Here is a 25,187-nt window from a genome sequence, read left to right as displayed (position 1 = left end):
ATCATTCAAGGTAACTAGACATTTAGTACTTGTTAAAGATACATCAAAAAGGTCAAGCATATAGATATTGTTTACTCTTACTCCCTTAAACACAACATTCTTTTCAGCATGTTCAATTATGCAGCAAGTTTTTGTGAAAGAAACTTTATAGCCCTTGTCACACAATTGACTTATGCTTAACAAATTGTGTTTAAGCCCCTCTACTAAATGGACATCAGAAATAGTAGTGGTAGAGGGATTACCTACAATACCTTTGCCAAGTACAGCTCCTTTGTTATTGTCTCCATAAGTAACATATCCCTTCTTCTTTGCTTTGAATTCTATAAAAAGCGATATGTCACCGATCATGTGCCTTGAGCAACCACTGTCAAGAAACCATCTCCTATCTACGGAAGCAAGGCACTCATCCTACAATATCAAAAGAGAGAGGTTGGTACCCAATTTTCATTGGGTCCAAGTGGGTAAGTGCTAACATGATTGCCTTTTGGCTTCCATTGATAAATACCTTTAGGAACAAGAAATCTCCTAAACTTGCATTTTTCAATGGTATGGCCAGCACGACAACAATAATGACATAAACCATGATGATGTGTTTGTTTATTCTTGTTCATTAAATCCTTTGGAATAAAAGAGTATTTTGCATATGGTGGATTTAATGACTTCTTAAACAACCTAGAGTCAACGACATAAGTAATCTTAGGTTGTAAAGCTTTTTCCAATTTGACCTTGAGAGTGTTTACCTCTTTTTGCCAAATATGACAAGTTTCACAATACCTAACTTTACTACATCCATCAATGTCAATATCTTTTGAATTTTCTACAATACTAGCTTTTAGCCATTCTAAATCTTTTTCAGCTTTGTATACTTTACCTTCCAGAAATGAAAAAATTTGTTTATCGGAAGATAATCTTTTAAAAGCATCTACAGCTTCGTTATGCAGTTTTTTAAAAGCTATTTTCAGTTCAGAAAAAGTCATAGAAGAGAAATTATTATAGTAGGCTTATTTTATCTTTCTATCATTGATTTTCTTCTTGTGGTAGGACAGATTTTTGGTGTGCGCCATAAGGCACAGATTTGCGGTTTCATCACTATCACTTGAACTTTGTGTGCTTGATGAATCACTATCACTTTCCCATGCAATGTAAGCTCTTCTTTGTTTGCTGTACCCTTTTGTTTGAGCTTTTCCTTGATCCTTATACTTCATAGGATAGTCTATTTTATAATGTCCAGATTTACCACAATTAAAACAAGATCCTCTTCCTCTACTCTTCTTATTCTCTTCCTGTTTTGAATCTGTAGATTGTCTTCGAAACTTCATGAGGTTTTTGTCGGAATGCTTGACTCCATTCTTTCGAATGAATCTATTATATCTCCTTACAAACAGTCCCATTTCCTCATCATCCGAATCTTTGTCACTACTAGAATCATTGTCACTTTGCTCTTTTCGTGAGGACTTAGAGCTAGAGGCCACAAGAGCTATTGGCTTCTTCTCTCCCTCTTTGTCTCTCTTCTTCTCCTTTTCTTTCTTACTTTTGTTCTCAAACTTTTCAAGACTTTCTAATGTTTGCTGATGTTCTTCCAGCTTTCCAAACAGAGTTGCAATCGTAAGTGTCATTAGATCGTTGGCTTCCTTAATAGCTGTTACTTTAGGTTGTCATTCCCTGCTAAGACACCTCAGAATTTTATTAGTAGCTATTTCATTGGAAACAGTTTTTCCAAGTACATTCAACCTATTAGTGAGATGAGTGAATCTCTTTTGCATGTCGGAGATAGATTTTCCTTGTTTCATGCGAAAGAGCTCAAACTCTTGATTGAGTGTGTTAATGCGGGACTGTTTTACTTCAGTAGTACCCTCATGGGCAACTTCTAAAGCATCCCACATTTCTTTAGCTGTCGTGCAATGGGATACCTGATAATACTCATCAACACCAAGTGCTGAAATTAGCATATTTCGAGCTCTCCAATCACACGACCACTTTTTCTCATCTTTCTCATTCCAATCAGCTTCTGGTTTAGGAACTATGGCGCCAGCCGCATTTGCCATAGTAATTTGAAAAGGACCATTTTCAATGGCAGCCCATACTAGCCTATCCACAGAGTTTATATGAACTCGCATGCAGTCTTTCCAGTAGCCGTAATTTTCACCGTTGAAAATAGGCGCTCTATTATACGCCCCCTTTGGTTCAGAATCCATATCGTTACAGGCAGCCATAGAGCACCAGCGAACCGGCGCTCTAATACCACTTGTTAGACGGTGTGGCTAGTGATCGAGAGAGGGGGTGAATAGATCACCTCTTTGAAAATAAACGGATTTAAAATTTTATCAGAGTTATTGAAACTTAGCGGAAAATTTTAGTCCCGAATCGACTTCCGTCTATTCTGAACCGCTACTAGAAAACCGGACACGCAAATTTATTGCTGGATTTGAATTAGAACGATAGAGATTATTAACACCAGAATCTAACTAAATCAAATGCACTTATCACTAAATTCTATTTCCAATGAATAAAACTCAGCTAACAGTTTTGTCAAACAATTGGTGTGTATGTGATCAATGATGAACAATGGTGGAGTTTAGTTAAAGAAGTTTTCTTACCACTATTGTATCACGAAAAGTGCAGTCACAACACGCCAACTGAAATCACAAAACTGTTGAAAACGTAAAGAGAGATAAGGAAAGAATACGATACGCAGAGATTTGGTAAGGAAGTTCCCCACTGTCGTCCTCGCGTGTGGGTACGTCTCCCTTTCAATTTCAACTGAAATTGAGAACTGTAATTATCAATAATGCCGAACTCGTTGATACAAGGTTACAATACACAGACAGAATTCTAAATCCCAAGAACTTCTTCTTGTATAAAACCTCCACTTGATCTGAGCTCGATCAAGAATTTCCTGCAAGAAATTGCAAACAATTCACCGGTTCCACGACCTGTTTGCGAAATCACCCGATTTCCAAACCCTACGCTACGGCTGAATCTGTTCTGCAAACGTGACTAACAAACCCGCAAGAACACTCCAGTTCTTGAAGGATAAACCGTTTGGTTTTTCCTCGAAACCCCCTTCAACCTTCAACTCAGTTAGATCCTCGATCGTTCCACTGAGCACCTCAGCTAAATCCTTGATCGTACCACTGAATGTTATTTCGTTGATCCTTTAATCCAAAGAACAAGAATGATTATGTGTTGATATTCTTGAAGAAAAGTGATTGAGAAGATGAAGAAGATGAAGTCTCTTTCAGGTTTCTAACTGCTCAAAAACAATTGCTGCTACACACTCCTTTGATCTTGTGTTCAACTGTTTTTCTCTTCTGAATTCGTACACTTAACTGTTGTCACAATACTTCTTATATATGAAAGACAGAAGTTGTTAGTAGACAAAATAGACTTATGCATTAACATAAAAGGTTATGCATCGATGCATACTGTAACTTTGATTAATTTTAGAGAATTGATGTAAGCATGTATCGATGCAAAGCTTGTATGTATCGATACATAGAGCATTTTAACTAAGCATGTATCGATATAGGACTCGTATGAATCGATGCATAAAGCATTTTAACTGGCCATGTATCGATATAAGACTTGTATGGATCGATACATACTGAAGCAAAAACGTTTTGTGATATACAACAAGTTTATGGATCGATGCATATGAACATGTATTGATACATACTGACACAATATAGTTTTTATGAGTTCTTTTAAGAGATGTATCAATGTGGATCTTTATGTATAGACATGAGACAATAGTATAGAGTAAAAACACAAATGAATCATGTAAAATAATGCACAACCAACAATTAGACAATGATCACACAATTTGCTATCATTCAAAACTTATTCACAGTAAAGAATATGCTCACAATATCAACATATTTGGTGGACCGCACCATGAAATCATAGGGTTCTCATGCATCAATAAACACATTATCACAGAGCATGCATGCATAACATAATCTAGGACTCATTGATCACTCATAAAAGTCCCATTTTTCCTCGAAGCCGATCATTGGAAGTTTCCAGAAGCCCAATCATCATTGGAATCATTCATCTAACTTACACACTTCCCCAACAAAGCCATTCGCAACTACCCAAGTGAGTTTTATCTTTGCTAGACTCATCTCTAGGTATCCCTAATTTGTGTTATCCCCAACGAGTTTTCCTTGAGAATCTTCCCCAATGGACATTCTTCATGAATTTTTCCCAATCAATCTTCCTAATAAATTTCCCCAGTAAACCTCGACAGTAGAATTCCGTAATAAATCTCGACAACAGATTTCCTTAGCAAACCTTAGCGGTAAGACTTCCTAGTAAATTCTAGCAGTAGGAATCCCCGGTAAGTCTAGGTAGTAGATTTATGAAGCAAACCTTGGAAATAGGATTCTCTAGGAAATCTTCAAAGTAGATTTCCCTAGAGAGTCTTTTTACCTTGATCTACGCATCAACTCTTGAGTTGATGACGATCTTCTTGCCTTGATCTACGATCAACTCTCAAGTTAACGACGATCTTCTTATCTTGATCTACACATCAACTATCAAGTTGGCGATAATCTCATTACCTTTACCTACAAATCAACTCTCGAGTTGATGATGATATTTTTACCTTAATTTATGCATCAACTCTCAAGTTGACGACGATCTACTTACCTTGATCTACGCATTAACTCTCGAGTTAAAGATGATATTTTTACCTTGATCTACGCATTAACTCTCGAGTTTATGATGATATCCTTTCCTTGATATATGCATAAACTCTCAAGTTGACTACAATATCCTTAACTTAATTTACACATCAACTCCCAATTTGATGGTCATCTTCTTATCTTGATCTATGCATCAACTCTCGAGTTGACGATGATCTCCTTACCTTGATCTACGCATAAACTCTCGAGTTGACGACGGTCTTCTTACCTTGATTTGTACATAAAATCTCAAGTTGATGATGATCTCCTTACCTTGACCTACGTACCAACTCTCGAGTTGATGACGATCTTCTTACTTTGACCTACGCATCAACTCTCGAGTTGACGGCAATCACTTTATCTTGATTTATGCATTAACTCTCGAGTTAATGATGATCACTTTACCTTGATCTACGCACTAACTCTCGAGTTGACGACGATCTCTTTACCTTGATCGACGCGTCTACTCTCGAGTTGATGATGATCTGTCTTCCTATCCTAATTTTGATGTGTTTTATGATTTCTCCTTGTTCTTATTCTCTTGTAGTACCTCGACGGACAAAATCTGGGTCTTTCTTACTTAATTGCCTTTCACAAATATTATATGAATACTTTGCTCATTCATATTCTCTGAGTTAAAGATAATTAAGTAGGGGCATCTATCATACTCCAAATTTGTTCGGACTATTCAATTTTTTCCATTATATATATATATATATATATATATATATATATATATGTGTGTGTGTGTGTGTGTGTGTGTGTGTGTGTGTGTATGTGCGCGCATGTGTGTGTGTGAGTACGTGTGTGTGTGTGTGTGTGTGTGTGTGTGTGTGTTTGTGTTTGTTTGTGTGTGTGTGTGTCATGTTTCATTGCATTTTTTTATTTTATTTTAAAAAAATTGTAAATAAATAATGGTTATTTTAGTTTGATTTCATTTAATATTTATTTAGTTTGATTTATGTTATTTCTTAAAAGAAAATGATATTTATTTTATTTTTAATTTTATTATTTTCAAATCTTAACAACCAAGAAAAGAATCAAGAAAATTATTAGAGTGATTTGTTTGAACAAATAATATCCTGATTTCCTCTTGATTGTATTTTATTTTTTCCCTTTTTGTTAACCTAATTAGTGAATATAAATGGGGTGACAATTAGACCAAAAAGTGTTGGCGTAAGCCCTAGAGGCCAATACTTTTGGTACTTGTATCGAATTATTTATTAATAATAAAATGATTTTTCTTTATTATGTTTGTTTAATAAAGTCCCTAGAATAGCTGATCCATTTAATGTATCAAGTGTGACTTAATCATGAGATCCCATTAAACATAAGGACATTATTCTTAAAGTATCCGTAGTCGAGCTTTATTGTGAAGTGAGATAACATTAAAGCATTAAGACTATTATGTATATAGACTGATGATCACATCTCATGGATCATGGATAAGGAGTTATCAAGTCTTAGACATAGGTATGAATATTAAGAGTAATATTTATACTGGATTGACCCGCTATGAGAATACTATATAGAATGTTATGCAAAGTGTTATAAGTTATTCTCATGGTGATAATGGTGTATACCACCCTTCGACCTGAAACCACTATGGATCCTAGATGTAGACTCGAGTACCTTATTGTTGATCAAACATTATCCGTAATTGGATGACCATAAAGACAGTTGATGGGTACTCCACGAAGCATGCTGAAGGACACGAGTGACCTAGATAGAATTTGCCCATCCTGTGTAACAGGATAAATGTCTACGGGCCCAATATTGAACTGGAGAAGGATGACACGGTCTATGCCTTGTGTTCAATATAGATATAAGGGCAAAAGGGTAATTGTACACATAAGTATTATCACAAAAGGATTTGTTAGATCACATGACATTTTCGTATCTTGGATAGCAGTGATGTGTTGCTAGATACCGCTCACTGTTTATTATGTTAAATACGTGATTTAATATAATTGCCAATGCCGCGAAAACCTACAGGGTCACACACAAAAGGACGGATTGATGAGAGATAGAGTAACTAAGGAACACCGTAAAGTACGGTGCACTTAAGTTAATTGTAGAACATCGTAAGATACGGCGTACTTAAGTAGAATACAAAATATGGAAAGGTACCACGCACTTAAGTGGTTTTGGCATATTATAAGATATGGGCCACATACACTTAAGTGGGCTTTTTAGCTTGCAGCCCACACAAGTGGTTCTATAAATAGAACCCTTGTGCATAAGCATTTGTACAGTTGCAATTTCGTTTCTCTCTCTCTCTCTCTCTCTCTCTCTCACTCACTCAAAGCCTTCATTCGTAGTAGCTAGCACTGATATTGAAGGAATTCGTTCGTGTGGACTGAGTAGAGGCGTTGTCACTATTCAACGTTTGTGATCGTTCCGTAGATCTGCATCAAAGGTTTCAATCGCCACAAGAGGTAACGATTCTATCACTGATCATGCCCAAGGATCACTAAAGGAGAAATTTTAAATTCTGTTGCATTTTGGATCGCTCTTCTCCTTCAAAAAGAGGATGGCACAAAATAAAAATCAGAATAAAAACCTCCCCCACGTTTTAGGTCAAAAGGAAAAAAAGTTGATACAAATATCCCAAACCACGTCCCTCACGTGTATTTTTTCTCTCTAGAAAAACACACATTTTTAAACTCCAGAAAAACCTCATAAACTTTCATTAACAATAGTTGTAACAACAACACAATTGATCCACCCTCAACCTATCATCCATCTTTATCGTCATACTATTAACAACCCCATTGGAAAACACACCATTAGAAACACAAACTTCTCAATTACACAGACCACACTACTAATCCCTTCAACATTAATCTTCCTCAATCAACAACTCTCAATATTATCAATTCAATTTCAAACCAATAACAATCATAACACAAAACCAACCACAATATTTAATAACTAAAATAACAAAAACAAAAACAATTTTTTTTGAAACTAAAGAAGAAGTGAAACATGTTGTCGTTTCCTAAAAACAGCCACCATCGGATCTCTGATCACATCCATCATCATCATCATCATCGTGAATCGTTCGCCGCCATACATCACGCATGATCGTGCATATTGTCGATCCTCCGTTCTCCTTCGCACACGGAAGCTGCTCCAACCACACCACGGGAAACAAACAGGATGCCTCGTCAGAGACACAATTTTTCATAAGTGTAAAGCCGCCTCCATCACGCTATTCAACCCTTCATCGTGACCACACACCATACTGATCCGCCACCAAATTCAAAGTTGTTCATAGTTGCTCCGGTAGATTTTTTTTTGTCCCTATCATTTTTATTCTTTGGTTGTTGATTTTATTTGGGTTGATTGAGAATGAAGTGAAAGAATGAGGAAGAAAGAAAAAGAAAAAATATAGTGAAAAAGAAGAAAGAAGAAAGGACACGAGAAACTTGAGGGAGGAGATTTGTTTCTCTTTTCTTGTTGTTTTGTTTTAATATTTTATTATTTTATTTTTAATTAAAAAGTGGACATGTGTCACCTTTTAACTAGTTGATGGTTAAAAAAATAGGAGGGATCTTGTACAGGATACCCCAACATGTCCACCATGGACCCTCGCCGTAAAGACCATTTGATCTTAATTAGAGGATTTAAAGGGGTGGCATCCTGGATACACCTTTAAGATCAAATCAAGATTGTCTGATCTTCATTAGATGATCAGGAGAGTCAAACGACTTTCTTTGATATTTGTTTCTATTATTTTTTTATTGGGTCTGTTTGTTTGGACTTAAGTTCAATTCTGAATGCACCCTTGCTTACCAATGGAACCCTTGGGTGGTTTTGATTTTATTTTACCATTTGAATTTTGTAATTTTTTATAGGCATATTAATTGATTTATTTATATGAATTTATTAATTGTTGATTAATGCTTCAATAAATAATTAAATAATCATAAACTCTTTTATTTTTTTATAGGCATATTAATTGATTTATTTATATGAATTGATTAATGTTGATTAGTGCATTTCAATATTTAGTTTTCTATATTATTGGTTAAAATTCCAAAATACAAAGGGCCTGTTTGATATGGTTTTGAAAAACTGTTTTTTAGTTTTTAAAAATTAAAAATTATAAAATTTGTTTGGTAGTCTAATTTTATAAAACTATTTCTCAAAACTATTTTCTATTTGTGAGTTTTTAAAACTAAAAATTTAAAATAGGTTTTAGAGATTTTGAATTTTTGGTTTTTAGTTTTGGAAATTAGGAAGAAGACAAAACAAGAAAAAATGGTATTATATTCATCAATGGCAAATTTGTAACCATGTTCAACTTTAAAATAATTTTTGAAAATTAGATTACCAAACATATTTTTTCCTCAAAACTTTTTTTAAAAACTTAATTTTTAAAATGATTTTTAAAAACTAAAATCTAAAACTCATTCAAACGAGCCCAAAATGTTTAGATTTTTATTTACGTTTCTATTTTAACACATGCTACTTTGTTTTCACTTTATTTTTATATTCTACAATAAGCACCAAGAAGCATTAAAATAGAAATAGTGTTTTATTAAACAAAATGATTTAGTTTTTACAATAAGACAAAAGAGAAATAATACAAAATTGTAAAGTTTCTTTTACATTCCAATATTACAAAAAAAATGAAAAAATAAATAATAAGTTTTGCAGTGTCTTCACGCCCCTTCCTTGGGCCTTCATCATCATCATGTACCCACGATGTACCTCATCATCAATAATAATAATCATCGTGCAGAACAAAAGAGGGCATTAATAACATGTGCACCATGAGTACCATACATATACCCTACAATACATTTGAAATCAAACTGCACAAACCAAGCATATCATCAACACAATATCCATACATCAATACATACACATACATAAAAAAAGCTTGGGACCTCAAAATCTCACGTTCCTCACTTAGAAAAACACAATTTCAGATTGCATTTCCATTACATCTTCATTTGACTCTCAACAAGACCAAAGTTCATTTTTTTTAATAACAATTTCAACAAATACAAGTAAGTTTCATCCAAACAGAATTGCAATCATCTCAACCCTTAATCCTAACCTCACACGAATTCACTCACCATTTTCTCTCTTCAAAATTTTATTCTTATCACCAAAGTTCCCCCCTAAAATTTCACACTCATAACACTATAAATCACCAACTTCTATTCACTCATATCACACGCGGACATCCCCTAACTACACTCTGCTAAAATCTCTCTCCACATCCCATGCCTAAAAGCTCACCATACTGAACTCTCTAAACTTCTCATTGAACTTTAGCAGAGTTTGAGCTAGACCTCACCAACAACAAAACTCAGGGATACAGGAAGAAGAAGAAGAAGAAAAGTAGAATAGAATGAGGAAATAACTGAGAAGCACGAAACAAAGAGAAGAAGAAGAAAGGATTATACCTGAAGAGGGAGCCGTCGTGCTAGAGTTCCCACCACCTAACCAGAGTTTCTTGTTCGCCAATTTGGCACCCCTAAACTTTATTTTTGTGTTTTTTTCTTGCATGATTATAGTTGTATTGTTGTTGTTGAACATCCCCCTCTAATATTTGTTTCATGTTGATTTGGGGTTGGATTAAGTTTCTATGGTTCGTAATTGGTATGTTCGATATGTTTGATTGTTGGTTTGTTAGCATTGTTTGAATAATGGCGCGCCCATACGTCTTCTCATGGGCCTACAATTTCTTGACCTTTAGATTATTTGTGAGTCTCATCCTACGTCTGAGACAGAGTCAATCTTTTAACTCCCTCACTAGTTGACTATTGACCCTTCTCTTGGATCTTTGATTGGCACAGTCGGGCCTTACTCTTAAGCCTTTGCTTGGCCAGCCCCCCACTTATTTTATTTTACTGTTTTTTACTTAGTTTAGTTTTTTTCCTATTTCCTTTAGGACATTTTAATTGGGCCTTTGGGCCACCCTTTTTCTATTTTCTGAACCAATACTAAATAACGCACCCCCTCATTTATCCCTTGTTAAATTAATTAATTAGATTTATTTAAATTAATTAAATTTGATAATTAAATTTGATAAACATTATTAATAATTGAATTAATTTGTTTGATCAATTAACCATGATAATTATTTTTAATTATCTTAATTAATTAATTTTATTAAATCATAATTATTTATAAAAACAAAGGTGCACCAATTGGACAAAGGCACTTTATCATCTCATGTACCGGTAAGTCGCTCACAATCACACGAACAAATTGGAAGGAAAAAAACACAATTTATATCAATTGAAGCCCGAAGCAGAAAAAAAATTATATAGCATAATTAAACCTGAATTAATCTTACTCTTATATATCATGTAAACATTAAAAATAAAAATAGTGAAAAGAGAAAATGATTATAGTTTTTATTAGAATGACAAAAAGTGTCTATATAATAAAGTAGAAATAAACAATAATACCCTTATCCTAATTATACTAAAAATCCATCAATATTATATAACATTTTCAACATAAACACTAAACAGAGTCGTCTCAATTTTTCGAATGTTCTAAATAGATTAATCGTAATTTAATCATGATAAAATATAATTTAAATGTAACAAATATTTTATTAGATTCTATTTAGTTATAATTTAACTCTGAAAAATTTTAAACCATATACAATAGTCTATCTTACACATTTTCAAAAGACAATTATATTTCTTGATATCAATGTCTCTAGAGAACAATTGTACATTTGGAATTTTTTAAATATTGTATAAATTTAGTAATATAAACTATTTGAATTAAAACAGGTTAATAATTAATATTTGAAACCCAATTTATATTTAAAACATGTTTATAAATTAAATAATGGTATATTTAATCAAAAGTCAAACTGATTTTAATTTTTAAAATTCAAAACAAAAAGTAATTTATATTTTTGTAACAGTTTTAAACTTTAAACGAAAACTTTACAGCATGACTCCCTTACTACGAAAAGCAATCATCGAAAGAAGGAACAGAAGGATCCATAACTTAAACAAGTTCTGCAATTTTGATCTGCATAAGTTTAATAGTGCTTCAATTTAGAAATGCTTGTTCAATTGAAGTAAAAAAAGGGGATGTAGCTCAGATGGTAGAGCGCTCGCTTAGCATGCGAGAGGTACGGGGATCGATACCCCGCATCTCCATTTTTAACATAAAACTTTGATAGTTCTCATATAGCTGCTTATTGAAACTAATTAATACTTCTTTATTGCAACATAAAAGTTATGACTTGGAAGCAATTTCCTCTCCCAATTTAATTATGGATCAATCTTTTCCTTTTTTTTACACGATTTCAGTTTCGGTTTCTCCTAAACACAGACAAGATCATTGCTATTATATCAGCGAAAAATCCACTAGTTTCACTAACACTCATGTCTGTTACTTCAGACCATGGATATGACTTCACTGATTTCGTTGCTTCAAGAAGAATCTCCAATGGAATATTTGGTTTTGACCTTTCCATAGGAACTGTGTAATGATAGTATTTCTCTGGGTCCGGACAATAATCCTGCAAAATTTACCTTTGATTAGTTCACTTCAAACACGACGAAGTATGAAAATATCAACATCTTTTAATTAACAATACCTGATCGGCGTGCATCTTTTTCACAAAGGTTTTGAATATATCAAAATTTTGTTTCTGGAATAATTCTTCTGTCAAACGTAGGTATGTGACTCCATACATTCTTAGTTTTGGAGGGCCCTTTTTGTTAACACCATTGGGTCTAGCATTTAGAAGGATTTGGTTGTAACCTTCAGTGTCATACCTCGGAAGTGCATTTTCTCCGGCTACTTCAAGATTCTCTCTCCATCCTCCACTCAGAACCTACATGTAAATACACAATTTATCACTCTCGATTTCTGTTTGATTTTGCAGAGAGTATGTTAGATTAGATGTTAAGTTGGAATACATTACCTGCTGAACAAGTTCCTGGGCACAACTTTTGGCTTCTTCTGGTTGCTCCGAATTTCTCATCTCAAGACATGTGAAATTCAAAATGGCATTATGTCTGGAGAACATCCTTGCTATGGGACGGTATCCATCTCTATCGCATAAGTTGTAATATCCTGAAGTCAGCTCCGTAGCATGGCTCTCAGTTTTATACCACCAGTGGATTCCAGCAATCTGTTTTGTATTAAACTTTCACCTTATTGATACGAAAAAATTGAATTGCTAGTTCAACATTGCAGTTAATTATGTTCAGTAGATATTGAATGAATATATCGGGTGGCAAAACTCATGAACCACAAATTTGGATGTTGTTAGCCATACTTTTCCGGTGTTCAATTACATATATGAACACCAGAAAATTTTGGTTAATCACATTCAAATTTGTGGTCGGTGAATTTTGACATCTGGTATATTCATAACAATCTATTTAACTTAACAGCTTAAATTGTTGTTGCAAAAAGTGTCTGATTTTTTTTGTTCAAATAACAGAACTAAATAGTTGAGAGTTTACTTTTGCCGCTAACTTCACTTTGCAACCTAGGAATATTTTGTTGGCTTCATCCAAGATATCATCACCATGTGTCAGCAACTTGTTGGAATACCAGGTAAGAAAAAATTTCCCTTTCTCTGTTTGATAAGTTCCCTTTGATCTGAAAAATTCGGTAGATTCAGGTATGTCATTACATAGCCCTGCATTATCCGGCAGCTCCCATTCAGGATGGCCTGCCTTTGTTGCAGCCTCTTTGAAATCAGCTTGAAGATATTTATCATAGCACTGCAAGATTTCAAATGCAAGTACATAAAATTTAAGAACTGATATGGTTTATATTATTGATACGAGTAGTAAACAGATATCGCCAAGTTGAAACCCTATTTGTTTTGGATTCGAATAGTCTTTGACAAATGGTGCAGCAACTTTTTACGCAGAATTTTTTTTGCTGCACCGTGGAAGAGGATCCGAGTCTATTTGTATTCAACACAATGTTATGTGGAAACTCGCACAAATTTAACAAAAAAAAGTCACAAACTCACGTTAAATTCTCCGATACCAGGAAATTTCCATTCTAGACAGTCTGAATAAGAAGGATATCTGAGTTCTCCAGCAGGGCCAAGTCCTACTTCAATATCTATCAGTAGCTCAGATTCTAAGAAATCTGCCATATTCTCTCTAAAACTCTTCATATAGTCCCTATACATCTGAATGGGAGTTCTTCCATTAAAGAAAGGTTTATCATCGACACCAAGTGAAATACATTCCTTGTTCCGAATTCCTGTACGGTTGGTGTAAAAAATATCAGGATCTGATTCACCAACTTCAAGAACCCATTTAGGTAATGGAATGAAAACAGAATCTCCAACATTCCCTCCACATTGATGAAATGACATTATAGCTTGTAATTTCAGTTTGCAATCCTGAACGAGTTGAAACAACGACCTGTAACCCGACCAATCATACTGCTGAGGACCCTTTGATTCTACTATACCCCACCAGACATCAACCATAACTCCGTCAACACCTGCTGCACGTAGCTCCTTCAGCTGTTTCTCGAGTCCTGCTCTATCCGCCAAGACATTGTCATCTGCAATCACTCCTAGCTGGAATGAAGCAATAACTCATTTTTGAAATGGAACATGTATTTTTACAGATGGAAGTTTGAAAATAAATAATTGAATTACTTACTTGGAGCATCACATATACAGGAACATAATTTGCCAGCATTGGATTTTCGTATGTTTGAACAATTGGTGCCTTCATTTTATGACAAAAACGGTTATGTTAGGACTATATATATGGTGATCCCAGTACATGATTTTCTTTGCTTCATTCAGTTTTTTAAAATATAAATAAATAAAAAAGAAATAATACTTTTCTGGTGTCAATCGTCCCATCTAAATATATTGATTATTCAATGAACTTAAAAACTAAAATTTTTAAAAAATTTACTAAATTGATGATACTCTATTATGTATTTATCTTTATTATAAATATTAAATTTGAAATCTACAAATAAGATTAATTAAATTGTACAATTAAAAAGAAAAATTAATCATTTCCTAAGCAGCACCTAGAGTGAAAAAATGGTTACCTCTGCAGGTTCAGCAATGGCAGCTTTGGATGCTGTCACAGACACAGAACGTTGTTTCTTGAGGGAAGCACGATGAATAACATCAAATTTGAAAGCTTGTTTTGTCTTTGAATTTGGCTTCCTTGCTCTTTCCACACGTATACCCATTCTTCCCTGTTGAAAATACCTTTCGTGAACCTCGAAGGTATTAATCGTCATCCTCATTCTAAACACGAATTGTTCAAGATTACTCCTAATGCTGATTATATGAAGCTTGGTTGGTTTAATGCATGTGATGAAGTGAAGAAGCAGATTATTAGTGCTTAATAACACTAATCACTGATTAATGTGTTTTTTGGGTTCGTGTATTTGAAGGGTTTGGGATGTTATTATTATATATATGGACCAAATTTTAGGAAATAAAGAGAGGACAGTGTTGCTTCTTTGTTGTTGAACCAATGATCAAAGATAATAGACAGAGCTTCTAGACCGTCAGTGTCCTTTTTCACTCATGTTTCTTCATGTGTTTTTCTTTATGCCGACCTCTTTTTTTTTTCATTCTAATTTCCTTTGGGCTGTGATTCTCAACTGGGCTTCACTTAATTGAACTTCAATTTGAAGTCTGATAAGTAAGTTCTGTAAAATATTTCTGCCAACCCAAATTTAATCTGGCACCTCTCCAAATGTTATGATATTATTATATTAACCTTGCTAAATATAAAAATCCATTTCACTATTTTATCGTAACATTTCGAGTTTTAAAAAAAAGATCATGCATTTTTATCGTTTTATTAGAAATGTCCGATAAAAACTCATGTTTCTCATGCATTTTTATTAGATATTTTGAAATTTCAGATAAAAATGCATTTTTTTATCGGATAATTCAAAATATCCGATAAAAGTGCATGTTTTCAATAAATCGAAAAAAATGCAAGTAGTTATAGAAAATCAAGAAGATTTACAGATTTTTTAAAAATCGGGTAGTTCAAATTACATTATTTTCTTCTTTTTGTATTTGCAGTGAAGACTAAAGGATCAGACGACATGATTGCTTCTAGACAACGTGATAGAGTTGCAGTTGCTAGAATGAGGGATCTGCAAGGGAAGATGACATCGAGGACTCGTATATCCGGGAGGGAAGAGTAGCCATAATCGGTTCTCACAGGAGGCAGATGGAGGCCGAGTAGTTTCTTGCACCCTACAGTTTTCGACATAGAGGACTTAGATCTGATAGATGGAACAGAGATCCTGATGATGAGTCATTTGCTGTAGTTTTTTAGGATATAAAGGGTCATTGTGACAGGTAGATGATGGCTGATAAGTTTTTCCACACATCATTTTTTTATTTAAAAAATGGAATAAATGCATACCAGGCTTTTGACATACACTACCAATTTTTTTTTATTTGTATCGGATTTTTTGTGCGCAGTTTTTAGCAAAAAATTTGTCAAGGGTAATATGGGTATTATAAAAAATTAGAGGGGTGGCAGAAAAAATTCTCAGAAATCCCCGTGTAGATTTTAAATGGGATTCTTTCTCCCAGACCTCTCAAGTGCCTATCAAATTTCCAAAAATACTATGCTCGAATTCTATGATCTGGAGAAAATATTTGGTATTTGGATTCTATAATTTGAACTTAGTGTGAACCCATCAAATAAACATTCAACATAAACATTTCATTAAATCAAATTAAACAACATAATACATCAGCAAAAACAATAATACATCAACATAAAACATCCATTAATTACAAACAAAAATATGTAAGAGACAAACTCATTTCTTTATCAGATTTATCCATGCATGCCATATTTTATCAATTGTAATATGATGAATCAAGCTTGAAGAGATAACATGAACATACATGACCAAAGTAACATCCAACTTGATTTATCTCTTGGAATTATACTCACCAAACATAGAGAATATAGTTTTCACATAATTGTCATTTTGAAGTTGTTTGTTGGTGAAATAAACATGTCTGCAGTTGTCAAAAAGTACATGATTGTGAAGTATCCATAAGCTAGTAAGGGTGACCATATCCCTTAGTAGTTTTCTGGTGGTTTATGAATTTTCCGCGGCGATGAGAGGTCCTGTTTAGTGGTGTTTACGATGATGAGAGAGCAAGCTCACGTGAGGTGAGAAGTTCTGTCATTATGCGATATTTTGAGTGTGTTATCCTATATCTCATTAAACATAAGAGTGGGGTATTTACATAGGCATGTTAGCCTAAGATTCATGGAACCCTTACGAGGTGGTAATTGGTCCCCCCCCCCCCCCCCCCCCTTGAATGGAGGAAGTTGTTAACTACTTATTTCCTAGGGTGTCGTGGTTTGACTTTACTCATGCAGTTAGGGACAGGATAAATGGTATTATCCATGTTTCAACCCTTAAGACGAGCCCCCATGCCACATAAAGGATACGCCGTAAGAAATATCCCATGGGGAGGGCATCCTACGAAAGACATATGTCGCCCTATTTTGGGCCCCTCATAGATATATCATTATAGAGCCCCTCAAGCACAAAGACTTATAAAGGGCGAAGTATTTTAAGCTTCCCTTATATTAAACTTTGTGGCTAGGGGTGAGTCCCTTAATTGAGGGTGAGTCCCTCAAATGAAGGTGACTCCTTTAGTTGGAGGGTGAGTCACTCTGATGATATTGTTTCCTTTAGTTGAAGGGAGAGAACTTTAGTTGGATGGTGAATGCCTCGGTTGAGGGTGACTCCTTTATTTGGAGGCTGAGTGTTTCTTTTGAGCGTGACTCCCTCAGTTGAAGGAGACTCCTTTAATGGGGGAGAGTCTCCCTGCTGAAGGAGGCTCCTTTAGTTGGAAGGAGAGTCCATCAGTTAAAGGTTAGTCATCACCTCCTTTTTTGATGTCTCATAGGTAGCCAGAGTGTCAGCTGGGAAAGTCAACTATCAGTCACTAAGACGAACACACTTGTCTTCATTTAATGTAAGCAATGATGGCTTATTTTCGAGACTCTAAACAATCTCGACACATGTCTAAACCATGCTAAAATTTTGAGAACTCCTTATGGAGTCTAAACGGTTTGTAGTGACTTTCATTCTCTTATAAAGGTTCCATCACCCCCCTCTTTTCATTTCTTTACTTACTCTGCTTGCACATATTCTACAAGCTTCTTTATGGTTTCATGTATGCTAAGCCTTATCCATGTTTCTTCTTCATTCTCAACCTTCTCAGGTATGCAACCCTTAAATTATTTTCCCTTTCATAGAAATTGTGATTTAGGGATTTTATAAGAAAAACTTGTACTAAGGCTTATGTTAGCATAAAGCTATGAAGCTTTAGTGGTCATGTTGGTGATTCTGAAGGTGGTAGTGATTTCTTTTTGTTCTTCTGCTTTCCTATGAACAAAGAGATAATGGTTTCCCATTTCGTCGTGTCTAAAGAGGCCAAGGATATTTGGTCCTTTAATATCATTGAAGAGAAAATCCACCCATTTTAGGAAGGGATGGACATTTTTTATATAGAAGAAGAAGAAGAGGAGGTCATTATGGAGGCTCGTTCACCATTGGAGAGGGTTACCATGGTCGTCCCCTCCGCCTCTCCTTATTTATACTTTTACATTTCCCTCATTAGGTACACGAGGGTTCTTTTCTCCTTTTATCCTTTCACAACAGAGGTCTTAAGGGTCCTCAATACTGCTCATTCTCGGTTAATCACTATCAGTTAGGGCTTTGTTAGGGCCTTCTAGATGGTGTGCAAAATTTTGGAAGACTCCCTTACTGTTGGGATATTCTTCTCATTTTATGCCATTATGCCTTCGAAGTGAGGCTTGATAAACCTAGGCGGAATGTAGGTAAAAACCTTTCAACCCCTAGTTTAACCACTATAAGAATTAGAAGGGAAAATTCTCCCGAGTAAGGGGCGAGAGGGCTCTCGTGTAATGGTGGGGGTCGATGGTGTCTCTATTTTCCCTTTATCCTGGACATATGAACCCATGGCAATCACGATATATGACAACAAATACCTTACTCCCAAGGATGAAAGAATAATTTGCTTGGAGAAGTTTGAGGTTATGGATTCTTGCATAGTGATTGAGATGTGGTTGGAGGATGGTGACTCCTTTGATGAATACCTAAGTAAGCCTTGCATAACTTGGTGTTTTTCATGGGTATCCCTAAATAGTATGTGACCCTTATGTATTGTCTCGCAAGTCAGATGGTGAGGAATAACCTCGAGGAGAGGAAAAAGATATGGAACAAAATCCAAGTTGCACACAGGGAAACAGATAGCCCTTAGAGTCATCATGAGGGGTTTATTGTCAAAGGCAAAAAGGGAAGTCGATAAACAGCCTCCTGAATCTCCATATGCTAAGGCTTTAAGACACAAAAGGGGCTCTTCATAGGCTGCTGGAGAGGGAATTGGTTGTTTATTCTAGAAAAGGCGAGTTCTCATAGGACCTTTAATGGCAAGGCTCTACCACCCCAACCCACTTTATGGAGCGATGTTGGTTTTGATGTCATCTAGTTTACTGGCTCTTACCTTCCCTTGTCTAAGAATCTCTCTAGAGACTATAAGGCTCTTTAATCTAAGTCTCCCTTTGCACTTATTTACATGAAGGAAAACCTCTTACTGAGGGCGCTAATTCTAGAGAGATTCGACCGGGAGAGGCAAGACCAGAACAAAAAAGAGTTAGGTAAAACCTAAATAAGTACGAGGACGACTACTCCTAGAGCCATAAGTTGTTATAGGCCCTGCAAAATGACAAGGATTCATGGGAAATAAAGTTAGCCGTTGTAGAGACCAAAGCCAAGGATGATGTTGTTGTTGATTTCTGGAACTTATTTTGAGCGTACAAAGGAACATGTGTCCTTCTTCTATCCCAAATTAGATATGAGCATGCTTGATGCTTTTAAAGCCACTCGTGATGGTTAGTTATGGATGATATGGAGGCGCCCTGGCATATCATGAAGGATCTCCCTAGGAGTTAGGAGCTCAGGAAGGTCCCGACGATGAAATGGTGATGGGAGGAAGTGATCCGGTAGTTTCTTTCCAAGAGGAGGTACTTGTGGAGGAGGCATCCCTAGAGGATGGCCAGTGATTGGATTTCTTATTTTCTGTTTCTACCGTCCTTCATGGCTTTTGTTGTGCTCTTGCCCCTGCCGGGGCTTTTTATAAAAACCTAGACCGCTGCATCCTTTGGCCATTTTTATATTAATTTCCTTGTTATTTACTTTTTTATTTAGTTATTTCCATATGATTATGTCTCAGTTTCCTCTGGGCTATTTTTTGATATCTCTCCATTGAGACAATGTAGTCTTCTTGTATAAATTTAGAGCTCCTCAAGCCAGAATAATGGGGACGAACATGGTTCCTCTGTTAGAACCCAAGGCATTTTCTCACTAAAAAATTGGGGCTACAAAGGTCCCATTTAGAGGCATATCATGTTATATCACCTCTGAAGGTGGTAAAGGTCCTTTATATGGATTCATCATAATTATTATCTTAAAGGGAGACAAGGATCCCTCTTGGGGATCCAACATTTTTATCACCTCAAAGGACGGAAAAGATCTCTTTTGGGGACTAAACAATTTGATCGCCTATAAGGTCTCTTGAGGATCTAACACTTTGATCGCCTCTAAGGGCAACAAAGGTCCCTCTTGGGGATCTAACACTTTGATCACCCCTAAGAGAGGCAAGGATCCCTCTTTAGATCTAACACATTGATCACCTGTAAGGGAGACAAGGATCCCTCTTATAGATCCAATACTTTTATCGCCTCTAAGGGAAACATGGATCCCTCTTGAGGATCCAACACTTTAATCACCTCTAAGGGAAACATGGATCCCTCTTAAGGATCCAACACTTTGATCACCTCTAAGGGTAACATATATCCCTCTTGATGATCCAACACTTTGATCTCCTCTAAGGGTGAAAAGGATCCCTCTTGAAGATCCATCACTTTGATCACTTTTAAGGGTGGTCTTCTTCAGTATCCTTAGGTTACATGTAAAGAGAAAGAAGCGACAACAATGCAGATGCTTAAGAAATAATAGAGTGAGAAACCTCATTAAAAAACCTAACCCATTTAGAGGCACAAAGGGAAATGAGTGTGTCCTCATAAAGTAACATGTCCTTACAAGCGACAAAGATATAATACTCATCTAATAAAAAATAGCTTGAGACTCTATATGTATCTTGATCTCAGCGAGCTTCTTCTGGTGGCTTGATTCTCGAACCAAATTTCTCGGTATTCACACCCAGTGTTCAAATCCTTTTCAGGTTGAGACTCTATATGTAGCATTTCTTAGTGATTTTATGGTCTTTTTGGATTACTCCAACCCGCCCTTTGGAGAGAGGATATTTCATCCATAAATACAAGTGGGCAAGGCGGCGCTAAGCTAATTAAAATTTGGACGCCCTATAATCATGTTATAACAGGGGGGTATATAACAAGATATCCTTTGCTTATTCTCCCACCCGATGATGGTCTTGAGCATGATGTAGCATTTAACTTGCACCCACTACCCATAGAATCCAATGAGTGATCCCTTGAATGCTTTTAATTCTTTTGGGACGAGGCAGGGCCTCTCAAATGCATTCCAATACAGGATATCCGTGAAGCTACCTTTTAATCACAATTTTTGAAATCTTTGCCTCACCTTCCTTTGACTCCTTAGGGAGGTCCTCTATATTTAATACTTTATGGTCATACGTTTTTTGGGTGGAGATAGTTTCCCCACCCCTAGTGAATCCTCCAGCATTTATATTAAGTGTATGGCGTATGGTCTGTCGCCCTCTTATTTGGATGACTCCTTACCCCTTCTAGATTTGGTGCTTCCTTCATTGTCCCGACCTCGAGTGTTGGACCCGTATGACCCTTGGGGTGGTCTCCCTTGACATACTTACTAAGGCGTTCCTCATGGATGAGGCGTTCAATATCTTTCTTGAGCTGGTAACCGTCTTCTGTGTGGTGCCCCTTAACTTTATGAAATTTACACCGTCTGCCTGGCTCGAGTCCCATAATGTCTACTTCTAGGGATGGAGGTACATGGATATTATGCAAGTGGAAAACCTCCTTCCATATCTATTCACGAAGAGTGCTCAAGGGCATGAAGCTTTCCAGTTCCTTTCCTGGTTGCTTGAATGCGACATTATCCTTGATGGGCAAGGTATAATTACTCTTTAATGGGTGTTGTGAACCTTCGGAACTAGGTACATGTTCTTTCATGTCACACGCCTTCCTCTCGACATTGGTTTCCTCGCCCTTTATGTAGCATTATGCTCTTGTGGCCTCTAGGCGAGATATTCTTTGAAATGGCCTGCTTTAAAACCATTCTTGAACTCCGCCACAAACATATCTTGGTTTGGGTGGACGACCCTTATGGTAGCCTTATTAAAACATACGAGGTATTCCCTTAACAACTCTAATGGGCCATGTTGTATGTTAAATGGGTTATTGTATTGTTTAAGGATTAATAGTCTCAAGAGGAAGATGACTTCCAACATATTTTCTAACTAGAGATCTTTCTTAAACACACCTCCACTACTTAATGGTGTTAGGTTTGAAATATGGATAGTTATATTTATAATCTTTATTCAAAGTATTGATTTTGAATTATGGGAAACTCTAATCAACAATACGTTTATCCCTACTCACCAAATAGATGGAAAAGTAGTATATAAATCTAATTATCTTTGGAGCATGGAAGAAAAGAGAAATTTTGAAATTGATTTCAAAATCAAGAACTTTCTAGTAATGTCTTTAGATGATATTAATCTCATTTATGTTTATAATTGCAAAACCGCCAAGGAAATATGGAATACCTTTGAAATGATATATGGAGTCTCTCCAAATATCGAACGATAGGAAATGAACACATGAGGCGAAGAAGATGAAGGTATTATTCATCAATGTTTTTCAATTTTTAGAATTGCTGGAAATTATATTGGACGTTTATTAATAACTAATATCTAAGAGTTAAGAATTAGAAATTTAATCCAATCCTTAAATTAAAAGATGGGAGTGTTCATGAATCTTAGGAAAATCAAAGAATCAAATTATAGAAAAGTTGAATGAACTAGTCTAGCTACTTAAAGATGAAGGTTTTAGCTCAAAGATTGAAGAATCATTAACAGCCTCATCAAACTCATATCAAAAAACTCCCATGGCTTACTTAGAAAGAAAATACTCAATAGTTGAAAGATCTTCAGGGAATGTGAAAAAGAAGCATCATCTAGTAAAATCTCTGAAAGAAGAGACAAAGCCTCCACAAATGAAGAGGAGTCATCCTCGGGGATAACCATAGAAGAATCATCTTCAGACAAAGAAGAAATTTGCTTGAAAGCATCTTACAAGGAAGTTGATTATGAGGTAATTAAGCCATCTTACCAGAAATTATTTATAATCAGTGCTAAGTTAATTGAAGAAAATGATAGGATTAAAATACTACAAGTTAAGCCTTAAGGGGTATATAGAGTTCCTTGAAGAAAGCAATAAAACGCTTAAGTTAGAAATGACCAATATTTAAACTCAACAAAAACTTAATAGAGATGTGTCTCATTGAAAAAGGAAGTGACAGACCTGCATGAAACCCTCCATAAATTTACTAAGAGGAAAGAAAATCTTGGCTTGATCTTATCAAGTCAAAGGCCTTCCTAAAATAAAAGTGGACTAGGATTTAAGTCAGATAAAACACCCAGTAAGAAATTAAATAGGAAGAAAAGGAATCGGCTTGTTTGTAAATTCTCACATTGCAATAAAGTTGGTCACTTAGAGCCTGTAACACGGTGGGAGAACTGACTTTAGTTAAATGTTGCGGATAGCAAGAGTCGTCACCGACTTTTATTTTATCCAAAAGGAAAGGACATAAAAGAACAGGAAAGACCTTAAAAAGATTTTGAGTTCGGGGGGTAGGTTATACAAAGGGAAGGTATTAGCACCCTTTATATCCATGGTTATCCATGGGCTCTTAGTTACTTAGCTCACTTTGTTTGTTTGCAAGAGTGTAGTGTGTGATTAGAAAAATTTCTTTAAGTACTTTGTAATGACCCTCGTATGGGTGTATACAAAGCCTAGTTTAGAAATTGTGAGGTGTAAAAGTAATTTTGAAAAGTGTGAGCAAGTAACTATGAGATACCTACCCTAGATTAAGTCTTTCGTGTTCTCGTATATTCTTTCAATGGTAAGACTGTCCCTATTATTAAGGAATAGGTAGTCATTACCTTGGATGTGTTTAAGGGACGGGCGTAGGGTCATCGTATGGTCAATGAAGGCAACATAAGGGGTGTCTTTAGCAACTCGTAGGGACTATCATCATATTTACCGAAGGGACAAGATCATTATATCGTAGGCAACCTCGTAGGGACTTGATCTTTTAAGTTTATAGGGACTTGATGATTTTTCTGTTTGAAGGGACTTTGCTTAAGACGCCCCTATTTTCGAGGGACTTGACCATTTAAAGAGGGCAACCAAGAGGAATACCCTAGGAAGTACAGATGGCGATCAAAGATCGACTTACGTGTGTGAGTGTTATTTTTCAGATATTTGTCTTGAATTTAATTTTCTAAGTTCAATTATTTACAGTTAGTTTTTTGCACTCCCTAAATTACTAACCACGCAATAAATATTTACAAAAATAAAAGCAAGAAAAATAAATTCCTAAACTATTACATGGCTATGGGACAGATACATAATAATCAGGCGAGAAAGAATAAATTTACAACCTATACATTTGTTCCTAATATTATAAATAAAACAAAATTAAAATAAGGAAAATAATGAAGAAAAAATAGAATAGATAAAAGCAAATAATAATAAAATAATAAATAAACAATGGTAATAAAGCAATATTAAAATAACAATAATAATAAAGTGATAATAAAAAGGTTAGAATTTTAAAAGAAATTATTTTAGGTTAAACAAATTAGATTTTTTTAGAAGTTATTAGAAAAATATGAGTTTAAAATAAATTAGTAATAATAAAAGAATTTAAAATACATTAATGTACAAATTATAAAATAAAAGAGTTATATGAAAAATATTAAGTTAGTTATTTACAAAATAAATAAAGGTTATAGAAAATATCAAATTATTAGATTAATAGGTTTATTATTATTATTCAATTAGAAAAATGGTCCATTAGATTTTATTTACAAAATATATAAGGATTTATTATTATAAGTAAGTAATAAAAAAAGTTATTAAAATAGTTAGTATTTATTATTTATTTACAAAAAAAATAAAGGTTATAGAAAAATATTAAATAATTAATTTAGTAGGTTTTCACGCCCTACATTACTAAACCACGCAGTTAATATAGGATCAATGACAGGAATTTAAATGGCAGAAAAATAAATGGCAGAAAAATAAAATGGCAGAAAATCAATGGCAGAAAATAAAACCCTAATTATTACAACGCTTTGGTGCAGTTACATAATAAAGATGGCGAAAAGTAAAACTGAAAATATTACAAGTTAAAACTTAAAATATTATAAGGGCGAAGCAGTTA

General features: G+C 35.0%; 1 protein-coding gene and 1 non-coding gene across 2 annotated transcripts; one reads left to right on the top strand and one right to left on the bottom strand.

Moving 5' to 3' along the window:
* Positions 1–11,760: 11,760 nt before the first annotated feature.
* Positions 11,761–11,833, top strand: TRNAA-AGC (transfer RNA alanine (anticodon AGC)). The gene has a single exon. It is a non-coding gene; the product is annotated as a tRNA-Ala (tRNA).
* A 79-nt stretch (positions 11,834–11,912) lies between these two features.
* LOC127086783 (beta-amylase) lies at positions 11,913–15,213 on the bottom strand. The gene is made up of 7 exons (XM_051027592.1): positions 14,730–15,213; positions 14,324–14,392; positions 13,675–14,238; positions 13,154–13,417; positions 12,607–12,816; positions 12,277–12,516; positions 11,913–12,198 (listed from the first exon to the last, which is right to left on the bottom strand). Exons 1-7 carry the CDS (start codon positions 14,931–14,933, stop codon positions 11,983–11,985), a joined length of 1,767 nt encoding a protein of 588 aa, XP_050883549.1. The 5' UTR covers positions 14,934–15,213; the 3' UTR covers positions 11,913–11,982.
* Between the last annotated feature and the right edge of the window lie 9,974 nt (positions 15,214–25,187).

Source organism: Lathyrus oleraceus, chromosome 5 (genome assembly GCF_024323335.1).
Source record: "Lathyrus oleraceus cultivar Zhongwan6 chromosome 5, CAAS_Psat_ZW6_1.0, whole genome shotgun sequence".
Taxonomy (NCBI): Eukaryota; Viridiplantae; Streptophyta; class Magnoliopsida; order Fabales; family Fabaceae; genus Lathyrus; species Lathyrus oleraceus.
Note: the sequence above shows the minus strand (reverse complement) of the source record. Positions and strands in the feature narration are given on the sequence as shown.

What these genes read in the sequence shown, in the direction of transcription:
- LOC127086783 (XM_051027592.1), bottom strand. Translation starts at nt 14,933, where the DNA reads ATGAGGATGACGATTAATACCTTCGAGGTTCACGAAAGGTATTTTCAA. An exon ending in CTGTATATGTGATGCTCCAA is followed by an intron (nt 14,239 to 14,323) that starts GTAAGTAATTCA and finishes GCTTCATTCCAG; the next exon opens with CTAGGAGTGATTGCAGATGA. An exon ending in CCCAGGAACTTGTTCAGCAG is followed by an intron (nt 12,517 to 12,606) that starts GTAATGTATTCC and finishes ATTTACATGTAG; the next exon opens with GTTCTGAGTGGAGGATGGAG.